This window comes from Coregonus lavaretus (genome assembly GCF_964263955.1).
Source record: "Coregonus lavaretus genome assembly, chromosome: 18".
NCBI classification, from domain to species: Eukaryota; Metazoa; Chordata; class Actinopteri; order Salmoniformes; family Salmonidae; genus Coregonus; species Coregonus lavaretus.
In genome coordinates this window covers 1,985,317-2,004,856 of record NC_140005.1, presented here as the reverse complement: position 1 = coordinate 2,004,856, position 19,540 = coordinate 1,985,317, and the positions used below count along the sequence as shown (strand labels likewise).

The following is a 19,540-nucleotide window of genomic DNA, read 5'->3' as shown; positions in this document are numbered from 1 at the left end:
GCATCATCTGTGGATCTGTTGGAGCGGTATGCAAATTGGAGTGGGTCTAGGGTTTCTGGGATAATGGTGTTGATGTGAGCTATGACCAGCCTTTCAAAGCACTTCATGGCTACAGACGTCAGTGCTACGGGTCGGTAGTCATTTAGGCAGGTTATCTTAGTGTCCTTGGGCACAGGGACTATGGTGGTCTGCTTGAAACATGTTGGTATTACAGACTCAGTCAGGGACATGTTGAAAATGTCAGTGAAGACACTTGCCAGTTGGTCAGCACATGCTCGGAGTACACGTCCTGGTAATCCGTCTGGCCCTGCGGCCTTGTGAATGTTGACCTGCTTAAAAGTCTTACTCACATCGGCTACGGAGAGCGTGATCACATAGTCATCCGGAACAGCTGGTGCTCTCATGCATGCTTCAGTGTTGCTTGCCTCGAAGCGAGCATAGAAGTGGTTTAGCTCGTCTGGAAGTCTTGTGTCACTGGGAAGCTCGCGGCTGTGCTTCCCTTTGTAGTCTGTAATAGTTTTCAAGCCCTGCCACATCCGACGAGCATCAGAGCCGGTGTAGTACGATTCAATCTTAGTCCTGTATTGACTCTTTGCCTGTTTGATGGTTCGTCGGAGGGCATAGCGAGATTTCTTATAAGCGTCCGGGCTAGAGTCCCGCTCCTTGAAAGCGGCAGCTCTACCCTTTTAGCTCAGTGCAGATGTTGCCTGTAATCCATGGCTTCTGGTTGGGGTATGTACGTACAGTCACTGTGGGGATGACATCATCGATGTACTTATTGATGAAGCCAGTGACTGATGTGGTGTACTCCTCAATGCTATCTGAAGAATCCCGGAACATGTTCCAGTCTGTGCTAGCAAAACAGTCCTGTAGCTTAGCATCTGCGTCATCTGACCCCTTTTTTATTAACCGAGTCACTGGTGCTTCCTGCTTTAGTTTTTGCTTATAAGCAGGAATCAGGAGGATAGAGTTATGGTCAGATTTGCCAAATGGAGGGCGACGGAGAGCTTTGTACGCGTCTCTGTGTGTGGAGTAAAGGTGGTCTAGAGTTTTTTTTCCTCTGGTTGCACATTTAACATGCTGGTAGAAATTAGGTAGAACGGATTTAAGTTTCCCTGCATTAAAGTCCCCGGCCACTAGGAGCGCTGCCTCTGGATTAGCGTTTTCCTGTTGACTTATGGCCTTATACAGCTCATTCAGTGCAATCTTAATGCCAGCATTGGTTTGTGGTGGTAAATAGACAGCTATGAAAAATATAGATGACATGACATAATAATATAATAATAATATGCCATTTAGCAGACGCTTTTATCCAAAGCGATTTACAGTCATGCGTGCATACATTTTTTTTTTGTGTATGGGTGGTCCCGGGGATCGAACCCACTACCTTGACGTTACAAGCGCCGTGCTCTACCAGTTGAGCTACAGTGGACCACATGTTACCTTCAGGCTCTGATCAGTCCCTACACCCAAACAAGGGCATTGCGTTCATCCACCTCTGGCCTGCTGGCTCCCCTACCTCTGCGGAAGCATAGTTCCCGCTCAGCCCAGTCAAAACTGTTCGCTGCTCTGGCACCCCAATGGTGGAACAAGCTCCCTCACGACGCCAGGACAGCGGAGTCACTCACCATCTTCCGGAGACATTTGAAACCCCACCTCTTTAAGGAATACCTGGGATAGGATAAAGTAATCCTTCTACCCCCCCTTACCTCAACCCACCCCCCCCCAAAAACATTTTTTTTCTAAAAATAAAAAATAAAAAAAATTGTAAAGTGGTTATCCCACTGGCTATAAGGTGAATGCACCTATTTGTAAGTCGCTCTGGATAAGAGCGTCTGCTAAATGACGTAAATGTAAAATGTATGTAAATGTAACCCCATTACCACCAGACAGGAAGGTATGACCACTCTGACATGTTACCAAGGTAACCCCATTACCACCAGACAGGAAGGTATGACCACTCTGACATGTTACCAAGGTAACCCCATTACCACCAGACAGGAAGGTATGACCACTCTGACATGTTACCAAGGTAACCCCATTACCACCACACAGGAAGGTATGACCACTCTGACATGTTACCAAGGTAACCCCATTACCACCACACAGGAAGGTATGACCACTCTGACATGTTACCAAGGTAACCCCATTACCACCACACAGGAAGGTATAACCACTCTGACATGTTACCAAGGTAACCCCATTACCACCAGACAGGAAGGTATGACTACTCTGACATGTTACCAAGGTAACCCCATTACCACCAGACAGGAAGGGATGACCACTCTGACATGTTACCAAGGTAACCCCATTACCACCAGACAGGAAGGTATAACCACTCTGACATGTTACCAAGGTAACCCCATTACCACCAGACAGGAAGGTATGACCACTCTACCATGTTACCAAGGTAACCCCATTACCACCACACAGGAAGGTATGACCACTCTGACATGTTACCAAGGTAACCCCATTACCACCACACAGGAAGGTATGACCACTCTGACATGTTACCAAGGTAACCCCATTACCACCACACAGGAAGGTATGACCACTCTGACATGTTACCAAGGTAACCCCATTACCACCACACAGGAAGGTATGACCACTCTGACATGTTACCAAGGTAACCCCATTACCACCAGACAGGAAGGTATGACCACTCTGACATGTTACCAAGGTAACCCCATTACCACCAGACAGGAAGGTATGACCACTCTGACATGTTACCAAGGTAACCCCATTACCACCAGACAGGAAGGTATGACCACTCTGACATGTTACCAAGGTAACCCCATTACCACCAGACAGGAAGGTATAACCACTCTGACATGTTACCAAGGTAACCCCATTACCACCAGACAGGAAGGTATGACCACTCTGACATGTTACCAAGGTAACCCCATTACCACCAGACAGGAAGGGATGACCACTCTGACATGTTACCAAGGTAACCCCATTACCACCAGACAGGAAGGTATAACCACTCTGACATGTTACCAAGGTAACCCCATTACCACCAGACAGGAAGGTATGACCACTCTACCATGTTACCAAGGTAACCCCATTACCACCACACAGGAAGGTATGACCACTCTGACATGTTACCAAGGTAACCCCATTACCACCACACAGGAAGGTATGACCACTCTGACATGTTACCAAGGTAACCCCATTACCACCAGACAGGAAGGTGTGACCACTCTGACATGTTACCAAGGTAACCCCATTACCACCACACAGGAAGGTATGACCACTCTGACATGTTACCAAGGTAACCCCATTACCACCAGACAGGAAGGTATGACCACTCTGACATGTTACCAAGGTAACCCCATTACCACCACACAGGAAGGTATGACCACTCTGACATGTTACCAAGGTAACCCCATTACCACCAGACAGGAAGGTATGACCACTCTGACATGTTACCAAGGTAACCCCATTACCACCAGACAGGAAGGTATGACCACTCTGACATGTTACCAAGGTAACCCCATTACCACCACACAGGAAGGTATGACCACTCTGACATGTTACCAAGGTAACACCATTACCACCACACAGGAAGGTATGACCACTCTGACATGTTACCAAGGTAACCCCATTACCACCACACAGGAAGGTATGACCACTCTGACATGTTACCAAGGTAACCCCATTACCACCAGTCTAAATGCTGATAGGCACATTATCTGTATCTGCTGGGAAAGACAATGAAAGGTGAACATTGTTAAATTATCAGAACACTGCTTCTATAATATTATGTAAAGGGTTGTTTATTCTACATGGGCCTGTTACTACATTTGACAGTTATCAAAACACTTAGTTTAGAATATCTACATGAATTCAGCAATTGCATTCTTCTCATATTACTCTGTAGGCTCCTGACCTATGCAAAGCTTCCTCCAGCATCTCGCCATACAACCTGCCTGTAGTTATTGAACTCAACCTGCAGGAGGTGTGTTTGTTTTGATTGAGTGGGGGAAACAGCTGTGGGCAAGGTTCTGACAGCTGGGTGTGGCAAAGACACACCCACATCAAACCACACCCCCAAGCAAACTGTCATGGCTGGCAGCATTTCTTGAGGAGCAAGCCAAAATTCGAGGCCAAATCAGCGGGTGCAGTTCTCCTTTAAGGACTGGCAGTAGCTTGATTTGTATGACAGTGTGAGACAAGCCTTTTACATTCTGACTAGACGGGGCACGCATGTTGATTTTGTCCATCCATTCCAGACGCGATCAGGATACGCAGGTTGAAATATCAAAACGAACTCTGAACCAATTATATTCATTTGGGGACAGGTCGAAACACATGAAACATTCATGGCAATTTAGCTAGTTGGCTTGCTGTTTCTTGCTAATTTGTCCTGGTATATAAACATTGGGTTGTTATTTTACCTGAAATTCACAAGGTCCTTTCTTTCTGGATCTTTGTAGAATTTGGAACTATTTTGAGTCACACAAAATCGTGTGTTCTCTACCTCTACTCTGACAATTAATCCACAGATAAAAGTGGAAACCTAGTTAGTTTCTAGTAATCGCTCCTTCTTCAGTCTTCTTCTGTGGACTGTATGTGGTGGTCACAACCAGCTTTAAGGTGCATTACAACCACCAACTGGACTGGAGTGTGGACCTCAGTTCATCTGTCAATCACCCACATGGGTACATGCTCCTATAAACCAATGAGGAGAGGGGAGAGGCGGGACTTGCAGCGCGTCACAAATAGAAACCAGTTGTATTTTATCTACGCAGACCCACGCGAGCAGTTTGGATGAAATGATTGAATAACATGTATGTGTACATTTCTTTTGCAACGCACGCGTTAGTGTTCAGCAAGTTAGCAGGGAACCGTTACTGTTTGCTGTCATTTTCAAGCTCTCCACTGTCCTCAAATGATAAGCGAGAGATTGCGGGTTTCAACCAACCAGAGCACACGGTGAGTAGAGTCACCACCTCTGGAGTTGCAGGCACATGGGTGTTTAAACTAGAGATAGGTTTTTTTTGCATTGGATGCGTCTCATTTCACCACATCCGCCTATGTAACACTTCCGCATCTGCGGTGACAGAGCTAGAGCATTGTTTGTCAGATCATAAGAATTCCCGAAAACCGGTCTTCTCAAAAAAGGGTCGGAACGGTTTGGCCTACACAATATTACCCATCTGTGTAAAGGTGAGACTCGCACGGACATGTCGGTTGAAAAAATTAGTGGATGTATATATGGAGCCTGTTTAGTGACTAAAATAAGGGGTTAAATACATATAAAAAAATATATATATATATAAAATGTTTCCTGATCTTGCTTATATCTCTCAGATATAGGACAGACACTTTAGAACATTTACATTTAGATTTACATTTAGAACACTTCCTTTAGATTTCTTTGGGGGGACTATCTGTTGTTCCATGTAGTGAATCTGTTATTCATTGTGTTTGTATGGGCTAATAGCAGTAAGGAATGTTTTATTATGCTCAGACATCGACCTTAAGGGTTCAATAGAAAGTTGTCAGCTGTTGACCTATGTGAAGCTAGCCACAATAAGAATTAGCCACAGTAGTGGAATTTGCGGTTTGCCTTCAAAATTAAAGTCCCTCATTGAAAGTGATGCAAATGTATACATTTACATTTACATTTTAGTAATTTAGCAGACGCTCATATCCAGAGCGACTTACAGTTAGTGAGTGCATACATTTTCATACTGGCCCCCCTGTGGGAAACGAACCCACAACCCTGGCGTTGCAAGCGCCATGCTCTACCAACTGAGCTACAGGGTGGAAGCATGCCATATTTGGACTAGATAATGCTAAACAAGGTTGGAATGTTTATATAAATTCAACAAAACACAATTAGTTAATTTGACAAAAAAAGTTAAAATCTGTTAATGTCACTGTGGATGTACTAGACTTCAGAATTGCATTGGGGGCATAATTATTTTACACTTTTTACAGCTGTACCTATGGACTGTGGATGAATGAAATGGCGAATCAGGCTACTCAGTGACACCCACAGAACACAACTGTGAAGTTTAGACATATATTAGTCCCGCAAATAAGAGCTACGATGCTAATATGTGTGTAAACTCTTCACAGTTGTGTTCTGTGGGTGTCACCGAGTAGACTGATTCGCCATTTCATTCATCCACAGTCCATAGGTACAGCTGTACAGTGAAATGAATCTCCCCAATGCAATTCTGAAGACTTGTATATCTACAATGCGATTTCAAATTTTTGTCGAATTAAATAATTATTGTATTTTGTTGCATTTATGTAACAACATTCCAACCCTGTTTAGCATTACCTAGTACAAATATGGCACGATTCCACTATTTGTGTCCGTTTGCATCACTTTCAATGAATAACTTTTATTTTGAAGGCAAATCTCAAATTCCAATATTGTGGCTCATCCTTATTGTGGCTAGCGTCACATAGGTGCTGGCGTGTATACTTCAAGCGCACAGGAGTGCTATATTCACCGTCTGCCGAAATTCAACCACGTAAAGGTAAGACAATTGTGTATTTCTGACATTTACGGGTCCTTCACTACAACCAGCATTGCTACTACTTTTCTCCGTCGTTGATTGGAGCTCAACTGTCGACACAGGCTTTCCTGCATTTGGTCAGAAAACTGAATGGGGGGGAAAAAACCATAGGGGAAAGAACGCCATAGCAGTCAGTTACATCATAATATACAATTTACTAGTCTGTTCATTGTTACAAACTTGGAAATCGGAAATGTAGCCGATCGGAATTTATGCTTCATTTTGCGTAGAAGAGAGATCTGTTCTGAAGTGCGCAACAGTCTTCAGACATTTCGGTCTTTACCTCACTTTTGCACTGAACATGGACTGATCATTACGCAAAAAATCTGTTTATTTAATCTGTGACAAATTGTCATTGAAAATATAACACATAATTTTACACCTCAGTCTGCAGTGAAGATGTTTTTCTCTGACTGTTACCCTTCAATAAGATGGCAGCCTACGTGAAAATAGACAATTACTGTACTATTTACTCGGACAATATTGTAGGCCTTATCAATCATGTATTCTGTCTCTTATAAACATTGATTGATAATATCCCTTACACACCTGAGCAGGTAACCTACAGCCAGGTGAGCCAGGGTTGGGGTGACCTAGTGTTTAGACTAGAGGGCATTCCCCTGGCAGAGCTCTGCCTAGTTGCCCTTGTCTCCTCAAGGTGCTTTTTTCTCTCAGCGTTTCACATTGCACATTCGTATTAGGCTGTCCTTTTAATGCTTCACCCGATCACCTGTTTCTTAACTCTCTCATATATTATTTTCTTACATTGTAAAACTTTTGCTACCCGCCCAACAATGGTCTCACGGGTAAGTAGTGTGTGTGTGTGTGACAGCTTAAACAGAGAATGACATATGAGTGTCATAGGTCGGGACACACTCTCCTGGGTTTAAATCTATATCACTCCGACAGTCTCCTAGGTCGGGACACTCTCTCCGGGGTTTAAATCTATATCACTCCGACAGTCTCCTAGGTCGGGACACTCTCTCCTGGGTTTAAATCTATATCACTCGTGACAGTCTCCTAGGTCGGGACACTCTCTCCTGGGTTTAAATCTATATCACTCCGACAGTCTCCTAGGTCGGGACACTCTCTCCGGGGTTTAAATCTATATCACTCCGACAGTCTCCTAGGTCGGGACACTCTCTCCTGGGTTTAAATCTATATCACTCCGACAGTCTCCTAGGTCGGGACACTCTCTCCTGGGTTTAAATCTATATCACTCCGACAGTCTCCTAGGTCGGGACACTCTCTCCTGGGTTTAAATCTATATCACTCCGACAGTCTCCTAGGTCGGGACACTCTCTCCTGGGTTTAAATCTACCTGATACATTTCGACTGTCAACTCTTAAACGGTAAATCTGCAGTTCAAACAACAACAAAGCGGACACCCCCCGCCACTATTTTGGTAAATAGTCTGGGGATTAAATCAACAGCTGTAGTGGACGATGTAGAGAGGAGATCCTGGGAATGAAGGAGTACCTATGCCCTATATAGTGCACTACTTTTCACCACAGCCCTACGCACCAAGGTCAAAGGGAGTAGTGCACTATATATCAGATAGGGTGCCAAGGTAGTGCACTATATATCAGATAGGGTGCCATTTTTAGTAGCCTTATATAGACTGGATGTCCTATGAATGAAGGGCTCCTTCCTTATTTAACAGAACAACAACAGATTATCTGTCAGTGTGTCTAGGTATGAACAGGGAAGGATTTAAAGTGTGTTCAATAAACAATGTTTCTCCTGCTCTAAAGGTCTGGGCCCGGTTTTCCCCCGACAGCGATGGGGCTTAGGAGTGTTTTTAACAATTCATCTTTCCTACAACGGCCGAAGATGTAAAATGCGTTTCCCAAAACACCACGCAGAGAGAACGGTTGAGAGAACGGTTGAGAGAACGGTTGCTAAATGGTTAACGGTTGCTAAATGCAAGCTATATGAGCTCCTGAGTGGCGCAGTGGTCTAAGGCACTGCATCGCAGTGCTAACTGTGCCACTAGAGATCCTGGTTCGAATCCAGGCTCTGTCGCAGCCGGCCGCGACCGGGAGACTCATGGGCGGCGCACAATTGGCCCAGCGTCGTCTAGGGTAGGGGAGGGAATGGCCGGCAGGGATGTAGCTCAGTTGATAGAGCATGGCGTTTGCAACGCCAGGGTTGTGGGTTCGATTCCCACGGGGGGCCAGTATAAAAAAAAAAAATATCTAATCACTAACTGTAAGTCGCTCTGGATAAGAGCGTCTGCTAAATGACTAAAATGTAAAATGTATAGTTGGGAGCATGTGTCGATACTGATAGGATCGAAAGAAAGGGAGTGCTGCTCTCAGATCAGCTTTCTCTATTCAAATCTTTCTTTTAACATTAGAATAATTCGGAAATACTGACGACGGATCAGCTCCTAGAGAGGCATTATACGGCTGCACATATTGAGGCAGCTTATTCTAATGCTTACCCAATAAAAATGCACAAATCACGGATTTGGTACACATTATTAAATATATTGAGACAAATTACAGACCGTAGCCTACAAGTAGGGAAATAGAACTCAATTGATTGAACATGAAATGTATTTCAATATGATTGAAAACACTTATAGCCTACAGTCATCTCGGTGTTCATTTGAAGCACCTTTTTATATGTAGCTTGTTTGTGGTGTTTTCCCTGGTTATAGTAAAGGTCCTTAGTGGGAGACACAGTCCTAGGTGTTTTCCCTGGTTATAGTAGAGGTCCTTAGTGGGAGACACAGTCCTAGGTGTTTTCCCTGGTTATAATAGAGGTCCTTAGTGGGAGACACAGTCCTAGGTGTTTTCCCTGGTTATAGTAGAGGTCCTAGGTGTTTTCCCTGGTTATAATAGAGGTCCTTAGTGGGAGACACAGTCCTAGGTGTTTTCCCTGGTTATAGTAGAGGTCCTTAGTGGGAGACACAGTCCTAGGTGTTTTCCCTGGTTATAGTAGAGGTCCTTAGTGGGAGACACCGTCCTAGGTGTTTTCCCTGGTTATAGTAGAGGTCCTTAGTGGGAGACACAGTCCTAGGTGTTTTCCCTGGTTATAGTAGAGGTCCTTAGTGGGAGACACAGTCCTAGGTGTTTTCCCTGGTTATAGTAGAGGTCCTTAGTGGGAGACACAGTCCTAGGTGTTTTCCCTGGTTATAGTAGAGGTCCTTAGTGGGAGACGCAGTCCTAGGTGTTTTCCCTGGTTATAGTAGAGGTCCTTAGTGGGAGACGCAGTCCTAGGTGTTTTCCCTGGTTATAGTAGAGGTCCTTAGTGGGAGACACAGTCCTAGGTGTTTTCCCTGGTTATAGTAGAGGTCCTTAGTGGGAGACACAGTCCTAGGTGTTTTCCCTGGTTATAATAGAGGTCCTTAGTGGGAGACACAGTCCTAGGTGTTTTCCCTGGTTATAGTAGAGGTCCTAGGTGTTTTCCCTGGTTATAATAGAGGTCCTTAGTGGGAGACACAGTCCTAGGTGTTTTCCCTGGTTATAGTAGAGGTCCTTAGTGGGAGACACAGTCCTAGGTGTTTTCCCTGGTTATAGTAGAGGTCCTTAGTGGGAGACACCGTCCTAGGTGTTTTCCCTGGTTATAGTAGAGGTCCTTAGTGGGAGACACAGTCCTAGGTGTTTTCCCTGGTTATAGTAGAGGTCCTTAGTGGGAGACACAGTCCTAGGTGTTTTCCCTGGTTATAGTAGAGGTCCTTAGTGGGAGACACAGTCCTAGGTGTTTTCCCTGGTTATAGTAGAGGTCCTTAGTGGGAGACGCAGTCCTAGGTGTTTTCCCTGGTTATAGTAGAGGTCCTTAGTGGGAGACGCAGTCCTAGGTGTTTTCCCTGGTTATAGTAGAGGTCCTTAGTGGGAGACACAGTCCTAGGTGTTTTCCCTGGTTATAGTAGAGGTCCTTAGTGGGAGACACAGTCCTAGGTGTTTTCCCTGGTTATAGTAGAGGTCCTTAGTGGGAGACACAGTCCTAGGTGTTTTCCCTGGTTATAGTAGAGGTCCTTAGTGGGAGACACAGTCCTAGGTGTTTTCCCTGGTTATAGTAGAGGTCCTTAGTGGGAGACACAGTCCTAGGTGTTTTCCCTGGTTATAGTAGAGGTCCTTAGTGGGAGACACAGTCCTAGGTGTTTTCCCTGGTTATAGTAGAGGTCCTTAGTGGGAGACACCGTCCTAGGTGTTTTCCCTGGTTATAGTAGAGGTCCTTAGTGGGAGACACAGTCCTAGGTGTTTTCCCTGGTTATAGTAGAGGTCCTTAGTGGGAGACACAGTCCTAGGTGTTTTCCCTGGTTATAGTAGAGGTCCTTAGTGGGAGACACAGTCCTAGGTGTTTTCCCTGGTTATAGTAGAGGTCCTTAGTGGGAGACACAGTCCTAGGTGTTTTCCCTGGTTATAGTAGAGGTCCTTAGTGGGAGACACAGTCCTAGGTGTTTTCCCTGGTTATAGTAGAGGTCCTTAGTGGGAGACACAGTCCTAGGTGTTTTCCCTGGTTATAGTAGAGGTCCTTAGTGGGAGACACAGTCCTAGGTGTTTTCCCTGGTTATAGTAGAGGTCCTTAGTGGGAGACACCGTCCTAGGTGTTTTCCCTGGTTATAGTAGAGGTCCTTAGTGGGAGACACAGTCCTAGGTGTTTTCCCTGGTTATAGTAGAGGTCCTTAGTGGGAGACACAGTCCTAGGTGTTTTCCCTGGTTATAGTAGAGGTCCTTAGTGGGAGACACAGTCCTAGGTGTTTTCCCTGGTTATAGTAGAGGTCCTTAGTGGGAGACACAGTCCTAGGTGTTTTCCCTGGTTATAGTAGAGGTCCTTAGTGGGAGACACAGTCCTAGGTGTTTTCCCTGGTTATAGTAGAGGTCCTTAGTGGGAGACACAGTCCTAGGTGTTTTCCCTGGTTATAGTAGAGGTCCTTAGTGGGAGACACAGTCCTAGGTGTTTTCCCTGGTTATAGTAGAGGTCCTTAGTGGGAGACACAGTCCTAGGTGTTTTCCCTGGTTATAGTAGAGGTCCTTAGTGGGAGACACAGTCCTAGGTGTTTTCCCTGGTTATAGTAGAGGTCCTTAGTGGGAGACACAGTCCTAGGTGTTTTCCCTGGTTATAGTAGAGGTCCTTAGTGGGAGACACCGTCCTAGGTGTTTTCCCTGGTTATAGTAGAGGTCCTTAGTGGGAGACACCGTCCTAGGTGTTTTCCCTGGTTATAGTAGAGGTCCTTAGTGGGAGACACCGTCCTAGGTGTTTTCCCTGGTTATAGTAGAGGTCCTTAGTGGGAGACACAGTCCTAGGTGTTTTCCCTGGTTATAATAGAGGTCCTTAGTGGGAGACACAGTCCTAGGTGTTTTCCCTGGTTATAGTAGAGGTCCTTAGTGGGAGACACAGTCCTAGGTGTTTTCCCTGGTTATAGTAGAGGTCCTTAGTGGGAGACACAGTCCTAGGTGTTTTCCCTGGTTATAGTAGAGGTCCTTAGTGGGAGACACAGTCCTAGGTGTTTTCCCTGGTTATAGTAGAGGTCCTTAGTGGGAGACACAGTCCTAGGTGTTTTCCCTGGTTATAGTAGAGGTCCTTAGTGGGAGACACAGTCCTAGGTGTTTTCCCTGGTTATAGTAGAGGTCCTTAGTGGGAGACACAGTCCTAGGTGTTTTCCCTGGTTATAGTAGAGGTCCTTAGTGGGAGACACAGTCCTAGGTGTTTTCCCTGGTTATAGTAGAGGTCCTTAGTGGGAGACACAGTCCTAGGTGTTTTCCCTGGTTATAGTAGAGGTCCTTAGTGGGAGACACAGTCCTAGGTGTTTTCCCTGGTTATAGTAGAGGTCCTTAGTGGGAGACACCGTCCTAGGTGTTTTCCCTGGTTATAGTAGAGGTCCTTAGTGGGAGACACAGTCCTAGGTGTTTTCCCTGGTTATAGTAGAGGTCCTTAGTGGGAGACACAGTCCTAGGTGTTTTCCCTGGTTATAGTAGAGGTCCTTAGTGGGAGACACAGTCCTAGGTGTTTTCCCTGGTTATAGTAGAGGTCCTTAGTGGGAGACACAGTCCTAGGTGTTTTCCCTGGTTATAGTAGAGGTCCTTAGTGGGAGACACAGTCCTAGGTGTTTTCCCTGGTTATAGTAGAGGTCCTTAGTGGGAGACACAGTCCTAGGTGTTTTCCCTGGTTATAGTAGAGGTCCTTAGTGGGAGACACAGTCCTAGGTGTTTTCCCTGGTTATAGTAGAGGTCCTTAGTGGGAGACACAGTCCTAGGTGTTTTCCCTGGTTATAGTAGAGGTCCTTAGTGGGAGACACAGTCCTAGGTGTTTTCCCTGGTTATAGTAGAGGTCCTTAGTGGGAGACACAGTCCTAGGTGTTTTCCCTGGTTATAGTAGAGGTCCTTAGTGGGAGACACAGTCCTAGGTGTTTTCCCTGGTTATAGTAGAGGTCCTTAGCTGCGTCTCAGATGGCAGCCAATGTCCTATACAGTGCACTACTTTTGACCAGGGGGAATAGGGTGCCACAGTAGTGACCAGGGGGAATAGGGTGCCACAGTAGTGACCAGGGGGAATAGGGTGCCACAGTAGTGACCAGGGGGAATAGGGTGCCACAGTAGTGACCAGGGGGAATAGGGTGCCACAGTAGTGACCAGGGGGAATAGGGTGCCACAGTAGTTTTCCAGTTGCTAGACTAGAGTTCCTTGGATTGTGATATTAAGCTCTCACAGAGTCTGGAGGTCATTAATGAGTTACTATGTTTTTACCTATTTATTTTCAGGGTTCAACACCTGCCAATAGGATCATTTTGAGGTCCACCCTGAAGTAGAATATATCCATCTGAGAGACCAGGTAACAATCCTGCACAGTTGTAGCTCATTTTACAGCCAGACTGCACCATAGCCACGCACTATACCTGTGTTGCTGATCATTTCTCCTCTCCTGCTCTCTCCCACAGCACATGACGATGTCGTCGTTTGCCCGTGAAAAACTGTCTATGCACCTGCGGCACAGAATGGGGGTGTTTGTGAGCAGAGTGAAAGCGACAGAGCTCATGCCCAATCTCCCTTGCCTTACACCTTCTGACAGGGTGAGTAGCTTCTGGCTGGGTGAGTAGCTTCTGACAGGGTGAGTAGCTTCTGGCTGGGTGAGTAGCTTCTGACAGGGTGAGTAGCTTCTGGCTGGGTGAGTAGCTTCCGGCAGGGTGAGTAGCTTCTGGCTGGGTGAGTAGCTTCTGCCTGGGTGAGTAGCTTCCGGCAGGGTGAGTAGCTTCTGGCAGGGTCAGTAGCTTGGTGAGTAGCTTCTGGCTGGGTGAGTAGCTGGGTGAGTAGCTTCTGGCTGGGTGAGTAGCTTCTGGCAGGGTGAGTAGCTGGGTGAGTAGCTTCTGACAGGGTGAGTAGCTTCTGGCAGGGTGAGTAGCTTCTGGCAGGGTGAGTAGCTTCTGGCAGGGTGAGTAGCTTCTGGCTGGGTGAGTAGCTTCTGGCAGGGTGAGTAGCTTCTGGCAGGGTGAGTAGCTTCTGGCAGGGTGAGTAGCTTCTGGCTGGGTGAGTAGCTTCTGGCTGGGTGAGTAGCTTCTGGCTGGGTGAGTAGCTTCTGGCTGGGTGAGTAGCTTCTGGCTGGGTGAGTAGCTTCTGGCAGGGTGAGTAGCTTCTGGCAGGGTGAGTAGCTTCCGGCAGGGTCAGTAGCTGGGTGAGTAGCTTCTGGCAGGGTGAGTAGCAGGGTGAGTAGCTTCTGGCAGGGTGAGTAGCTTCTGGCAGGGTGAATAGCTTCTGGCAGGGTGAGTAGCTTCTGGCAGGGTGAGTAGCTTCTGGCAGGGTGAGTAGCTTCTGGCAGGGTGAGTAGCTTCTGGCTGGGTGAGTAGCTTCTGGCTGGGTGAGTAGCTTCTGACAGGGTGAGTAGCTTCTGGCTGGGTGAGTAGCTTCTGGCAGGGTGAGTAGCTTCTGACAGGGTGAGTAGCTGGGTGAGTAGCTTCTGGCTGGGTGAGTAGCTTCTGACAGGGTGAGTAGCTTCTGGCTGGGTGAGTAGCTTCTGGCAGGGTGAGTAGCTTCCGGCAGGGTCAGTAGCTGGGTGAGTAGCTTCTGGCAGGGTGAGTAGCAGGGTGAGTAGCTTCTGGCAGGGTGAGTAGCTTCTGGCAGGGTGAATAGCTTCTGGCAGGGTGAATAGCTTCTGGCAGGGTGAGTAGCTTCTGGCAGGGTGAGTAGCTTCTGGCAGGGTGAGTAGCTTCTGGCTGGGTGAGTAGCTTCTGGCTGGGTGAGTAGCTTCTGGCAGGGTGAGTAGCTTCTGGCTGGGTGAGTAGCTTCTGGCAGGGTGAGTAGCTTCCGGCAGGGTCAGTAGCTGGGTGAGTAGCTTCTGGCAGGGTGAGTAGCAGGGTGAGTAGCTTCTGGCAGGGTGAGTAGCTTCTGGCAGGGTGAATAGCTTCTGGCAGGGTGAATAGCTTCTGGCAGGGTGAGTAGCTTCTGGCTGGGTGAGTAGCTTCTGGCTGGGTGAGTAGCTTCTGGCTGGGTGAGTAGCTTCTGACAGGGTGAGTAGCTTCTGGCTGGGTGAGTAGCTTCTGGCAGGGTTAGTAGCTTCTGACAGGGTGAGTAGCTGGGTGAGTAGCTTCTGGCTGGGTGAGTAGCTTCTGACAGGGTGAGTAGCTTCTGACTGGGTGAGTAGCTTCTGGCAGGGTGAGTAGCTGCTGGCAGGGTGAGTAGCTTCTGAAGGGTGAGTAGCTTCTGGCAGGGTGAGTAGCTTCTGGCAGGGTGAGTAGCTGGGTGAGTAGCTTCTGGCAGGGTGAGTAGCTTCTGGCAGGGTGAGTAGCTTCTGGCAGGGTGAGTAGCTTCTGGCAGGGTGAGTAGCTTCTGGCAGGGTGAGTAGCTGGGTGAGTAGCTTCTGGCTGGGTGAGTAGCTTCTGGCAGGGTGAGTAGCTTCTGGCAGGGTGAGTAGCTTCTGGCAGGGTGAGTAGCTTCTGGCAGGGTCAGTAGCTTCTGGCAGGGTGAGTAGCTTCTGGCAGGGTGAGTAGCTTCTGGCAGGGTGAGTAGCTTCTGGCAGGGTGAGTAGCTGGTTGGATGTTGTTGGTCATTTAGGACATGTTTTATTCAGATTATCAATCCAATTATTACAATATTTTTATTTTAACTGATGTATAATCTGAACCAGATTATGTACCTGGTAAATAAATATATGAACTATATTTTCTAATGTGTTTTAAATAAACAAATATCCTTATTCATTGTACTTTCAGGAGGAGATCCAGGCCAAGAAGGACTTCTCTGGTAACTATGCGGCGATTCAACTCCTGCTGGACTATGTGCAGAAGAGAATGAACTGGCCAGAAGAGTTGATATCAGCCTTGGTGGTTTTGGAACATCAGGACCTGGCTGATGAACTGAGGGCAGAGTGGAACAAGCACAACCAGAACAGTACGTCACCATCAAATCAAACTTTATTTAAAGTGCATTTAAAACTGGACACTAGGATCTGTTGTGACTCAGTTCAACATTGTGGATATGATGAGAGAGGACATGTGTTTTTTGTGTGGGCTGTTGCTCAATAAACAGTTGACGTATTTGAATGCTGTCCAGAACTGTGTTTTGGGGTGAATAAAGCAAATCCAATGTTTCTTCCATCATGTTTCACCATTACAATAACTGTCAAACGGAACATGGTGCTCATTATGTGTTAGTAATGGTGACATGCCTCAATCTGCTACTGTTTCTCTTACTTCCATAGATCCCTCACCTCCTTCAGCTGCTGTAATCAGGGCCCATGTTCATCCAGCTCCTTCTACCAGCCCAGAGAGCTCTGAGGGGTCCCCATCTTCTCTGGTCCTCCCAGCTCAGCCAGCCCCACCAGAGGTAGCTGTCCCCCCTGTGGAAGCCCCACCTGAAAATTCACCCCATCCTAAAGTAGCCCCAGAGGCTTCGCCACCTCCTGTGGTGGCTGCCCAGCCAGAAGCCCCCCCAAGCTCAGTTCCTGAGGCTCCCGTGGCTGTCTCCTCTTCAGAGCCAGCCCCACAGGCTCCCGAAGCAGCAGTGAGCCCTGAAATAGCTTCAGAGGCAGCACCTTCCGCTGTCGCTGCCCCTCAAGCAGAGCCCCAAGCAGCCCCGTCTCCTGTCTCAGCGGAGGAGCCCACAGTGATCTCTGTACCTCCAGTCTCCCACTCTGAAGAAGCTGCCTCATCCCAGCCTGGTCCTATTGAAACTGTCAGTCTGGGGGACAACTCATCTCACGGTGATGCTGCAACACAGATGGCCCTGTCTGAAACCACTCCCACGTTGCCTGTCTCAGACCTAGCCCTGTCCCAAACTGAATCCACCCCCACCCCTGCTGCCTTGGCCACAGCCCTGTCCCAAACTGAATCCACCCCCACCCCTGCTGCCTTGGCCACAGCCCAGTCCCCTGAGAGACGTCCGGTTCAGGACACCTCGCCACCAACAGCCAAAGTGACTACCTTCCACCAGGAGGCTGTCGAGGACTCTGATCCAACCCAGGTAAATAATAATATTAGTGTTTCTCTAGTTTAGCCTTTTGCCTCCAGCACCTTCATTAATCAGCTCTGAGTGGGTTGTAGATTCTGCCTATTGCCTGTGTGTTTGGTTAATAAAATGATTTGTAATTTTGCTGAGTAGATTGAATCTTACTGAATTCAAGTTGGTAATGAAATGAAATCTGTTGACCACATCTACACTGAAACTGAAGACAGTAAAAACATTGAGAAGCAGGAACTAAAAGATCTCTCTCCTGCAGGTGACTGAAGATGAGCAGCACACTGAGCCGGCTCAGAGCCCCCCGAGCCAGCTCTCCTCCCCGGCCGTGGCCCCAGTGAACCAGGATGACATTTTCTTCAGCAAGCCTGAAGTCCTCCTCAGTGAGATCATGGACAGCCAGCCATACTCAGGGGACTCAACACGTCTACAGAGGTCTGTGTCAGGCCTGGAACCTGCTACGGCTGATGTGACCAGTCCTGTTGTGGTCCCAGACCCCGTCCCACACCCCGTCCCTACTGCCACCCCTCTGCCATGTCGGGAGAATGGCGTTCCTGAGGAAATAACAGAACCCCTGTCCCATAACGAGCCCCAAGAGGACACCTACGAGTCCCTCTGCCTGAGCTCCCTGGGGGACCAGGAAGTGCTGCTCAATGTAGTTCACGTGTCTGAGGACGCCTCCATCCAGAACAACGACGGCCAGACACCGAGCATGCTGGGTATTGTAGTCCACGTGTCCGAGGAGCCATGTATCCAGAATCAGGATGGCCAAACACAGAGCATGCTGGGTAATAATGATATGTGTGTGTCTGAAACCCCCCCGCCAGTTCAGAACCACAACAGCCAATCCCAGATCACACCTCTCTCTGGATCTACAGACCTTGTCCTGTCGTCTGGTCCGAACCAGCACGGCCAAACTGAGGACAGTCTGGGGAAAGCAGTTAGTAAGTCTGAAGAATCTCCGGGTCTGATTATGATTGGCCAAAACACCTCAACAAAACATCCTGATGCTCCTCCCCGAGCTCCTATTGGCTCTGTCCCCATCATCAACGGCTCTTCCTTGGCTGAGAACCATCATCTCCTGGAGCCTGTCATGATGAAGACCATGATGGAGGCTAGCGCTGTCCCTGAACTGAAGCAGAAGCAGGAGGAGAGAGGAGGAGGAGGAAGAGGAGGAGGAGGAAGAGGGAGCTACTACCTTCTGGGGGCTGCTGTAGTGGCCTCAGCCCTGTTCGTGGCCTGGAGGATGAAGAAATAACAACCAGGGTTTTGGAGAGGTTGTCTCGAATGGCACCATATTATATATCAAGTCAGAGTGAGGAGCCTTGTCTTAGCCTCCTGTCCTCTCCTGTTTCTGTAGCTTGAGGCAGCTTGAAGTATAATTACACAACCTGGACAAGGCCAGGGCAAAATTTGTGCACTATATAGGGTACCATTTGGGACAGAACCGGAGTATTGCAAAAAACAAGGGAATAGTTCAATATGTTAAGAGATTATTATATTGGTGCCTTAATGTATTGATAGGAGTGAAGGAGCTGAAATGAACTATTTATGGGTGAGGCAATGAGTTCAACCCAATAAAAACCAATATACACTGAGTGAACAAAACATTAAGAACACCTGCTCTTTCCATGACATAGACTGACCAGGTGAATCCAGGTGAAAGCTATGATCCCTTAATGATGTCACTTGTTAAATTCACTTCAGTCAGTGTAGATGAAGGGGAGGAGACCGGTTAAATAAATGTTTTTAAGCCTTGAGACAATTGAGACATGGATTGTGTATGTGTGCCATTCAGAGGGTGAATGGGCAAGACAAAAGATATGCGTCTTTGAACGGGGTATGGTAGTAGGTGTTAGGTGCACAGGTTTGAGTGTGTCAAGAACTGCAACGCTGCTGGGTTTTTCACACTCAACAGTTTCCTGTGTGTATCAAGAATGGTCCACCACCCAAAGGACATCCAGCCAACTTGACACAACTGTGGGAAGCATTGGGGTCAACATGGGCCAGCATCCCTGTGGAACGCTTTCGACACCTTGTAGAGTCCATGCCCCGACGAATTGAGGCTGTTCTGAGGGCAAAAGGGGGTGCAACTCAATATTAGGAAGGTGTTCCTAATGTTTTGTACACTCAGTGTAAGTACCTATCCAGGACTTTGATCGACGGTCTAAATCAATGAATCATTAGTAGCATGATACAGTATGTCCTAGTTGGGATAAATAAAATGTATCTTTTAGGTTGAATTTAGAAGCCCAAGTGATTATTTGCCCACCATATACATATACCATATACATATATACATAGGCCTAAGCTGCTTAATCAGGAAACATTTTACATTTTAGTCATTTAGCAGACGCGCTTATCTAGAGAGACATACAGTAGTGAGTGCATACATTTTCACCCCCCATTATAATGAATGATAAGTGGCTGCGCTCTTTGAAGGTCTTTACTGCTGAATAGTGTCTGTAAACAGGCCTCAGGCCATCATCAGTGTGAATGTCAGCACACACACCTGGCTTCTACAGTATTTCAAGGATAATTTCATGTCACATGACCAAGAAAGAAAACATCAGAAAATCTATGAATCAGTGCATGATCTAGATC

General features: G+C 47.2%; 1 protein-coding gene across 3 annotated transcripts; it reads left to right on the top strand.

Annotated features, from left to right (window-relative positions):
• The first annotated feature begins 5,085 nt into the window (after window positions 1-5,085).
• LOC311145573 (uncharacterized protein) lies at window positions 5,086-19,179 on the top strand. 3 transcript variants are annotated; one of them, XM_084181842.1, is made up of 7 exons: window positions 6,415-6,500; window positions 13,252-13,322; window positions 13,429-13,560; window positions 15,694-15,871; window positions 16,182-16,942; window positions 17,199-18,059; window positions 18,271-19,179. In XM_084181842.1, the coding sequence occupies exons 3-7, from the start codon at window positions 13,432-13,434 to the stop codon at window positions 18,316-18,318; spliced, it is 1,977 nt and encodes a 658-aa protein (XP_084037968.1). In that variant the 5' UTR covers window positions 6,415-6,500; window positions 13,252-13,322; window positions 13,429-13,431; the 3' UTR covers window positions 18,319-19,179. The 3 variants fall into 3 exon arrangements, with proteins under 3 accessions (XP_084037967.1, XP_084037968.1, XP_084037966.1); XM_084181841.1 differs by lacking the exon at window positions 6,415-6,500 and adding an exon at window positions 5,086-5,172 and having other exon boundaries at window positions 17,199-18,291; XM_084181840.1 differs by having other exon boundaries at window positions 17,199-18,291.
• Window positions 19,180-19,540: the final 361 nt, after the last annotated feature.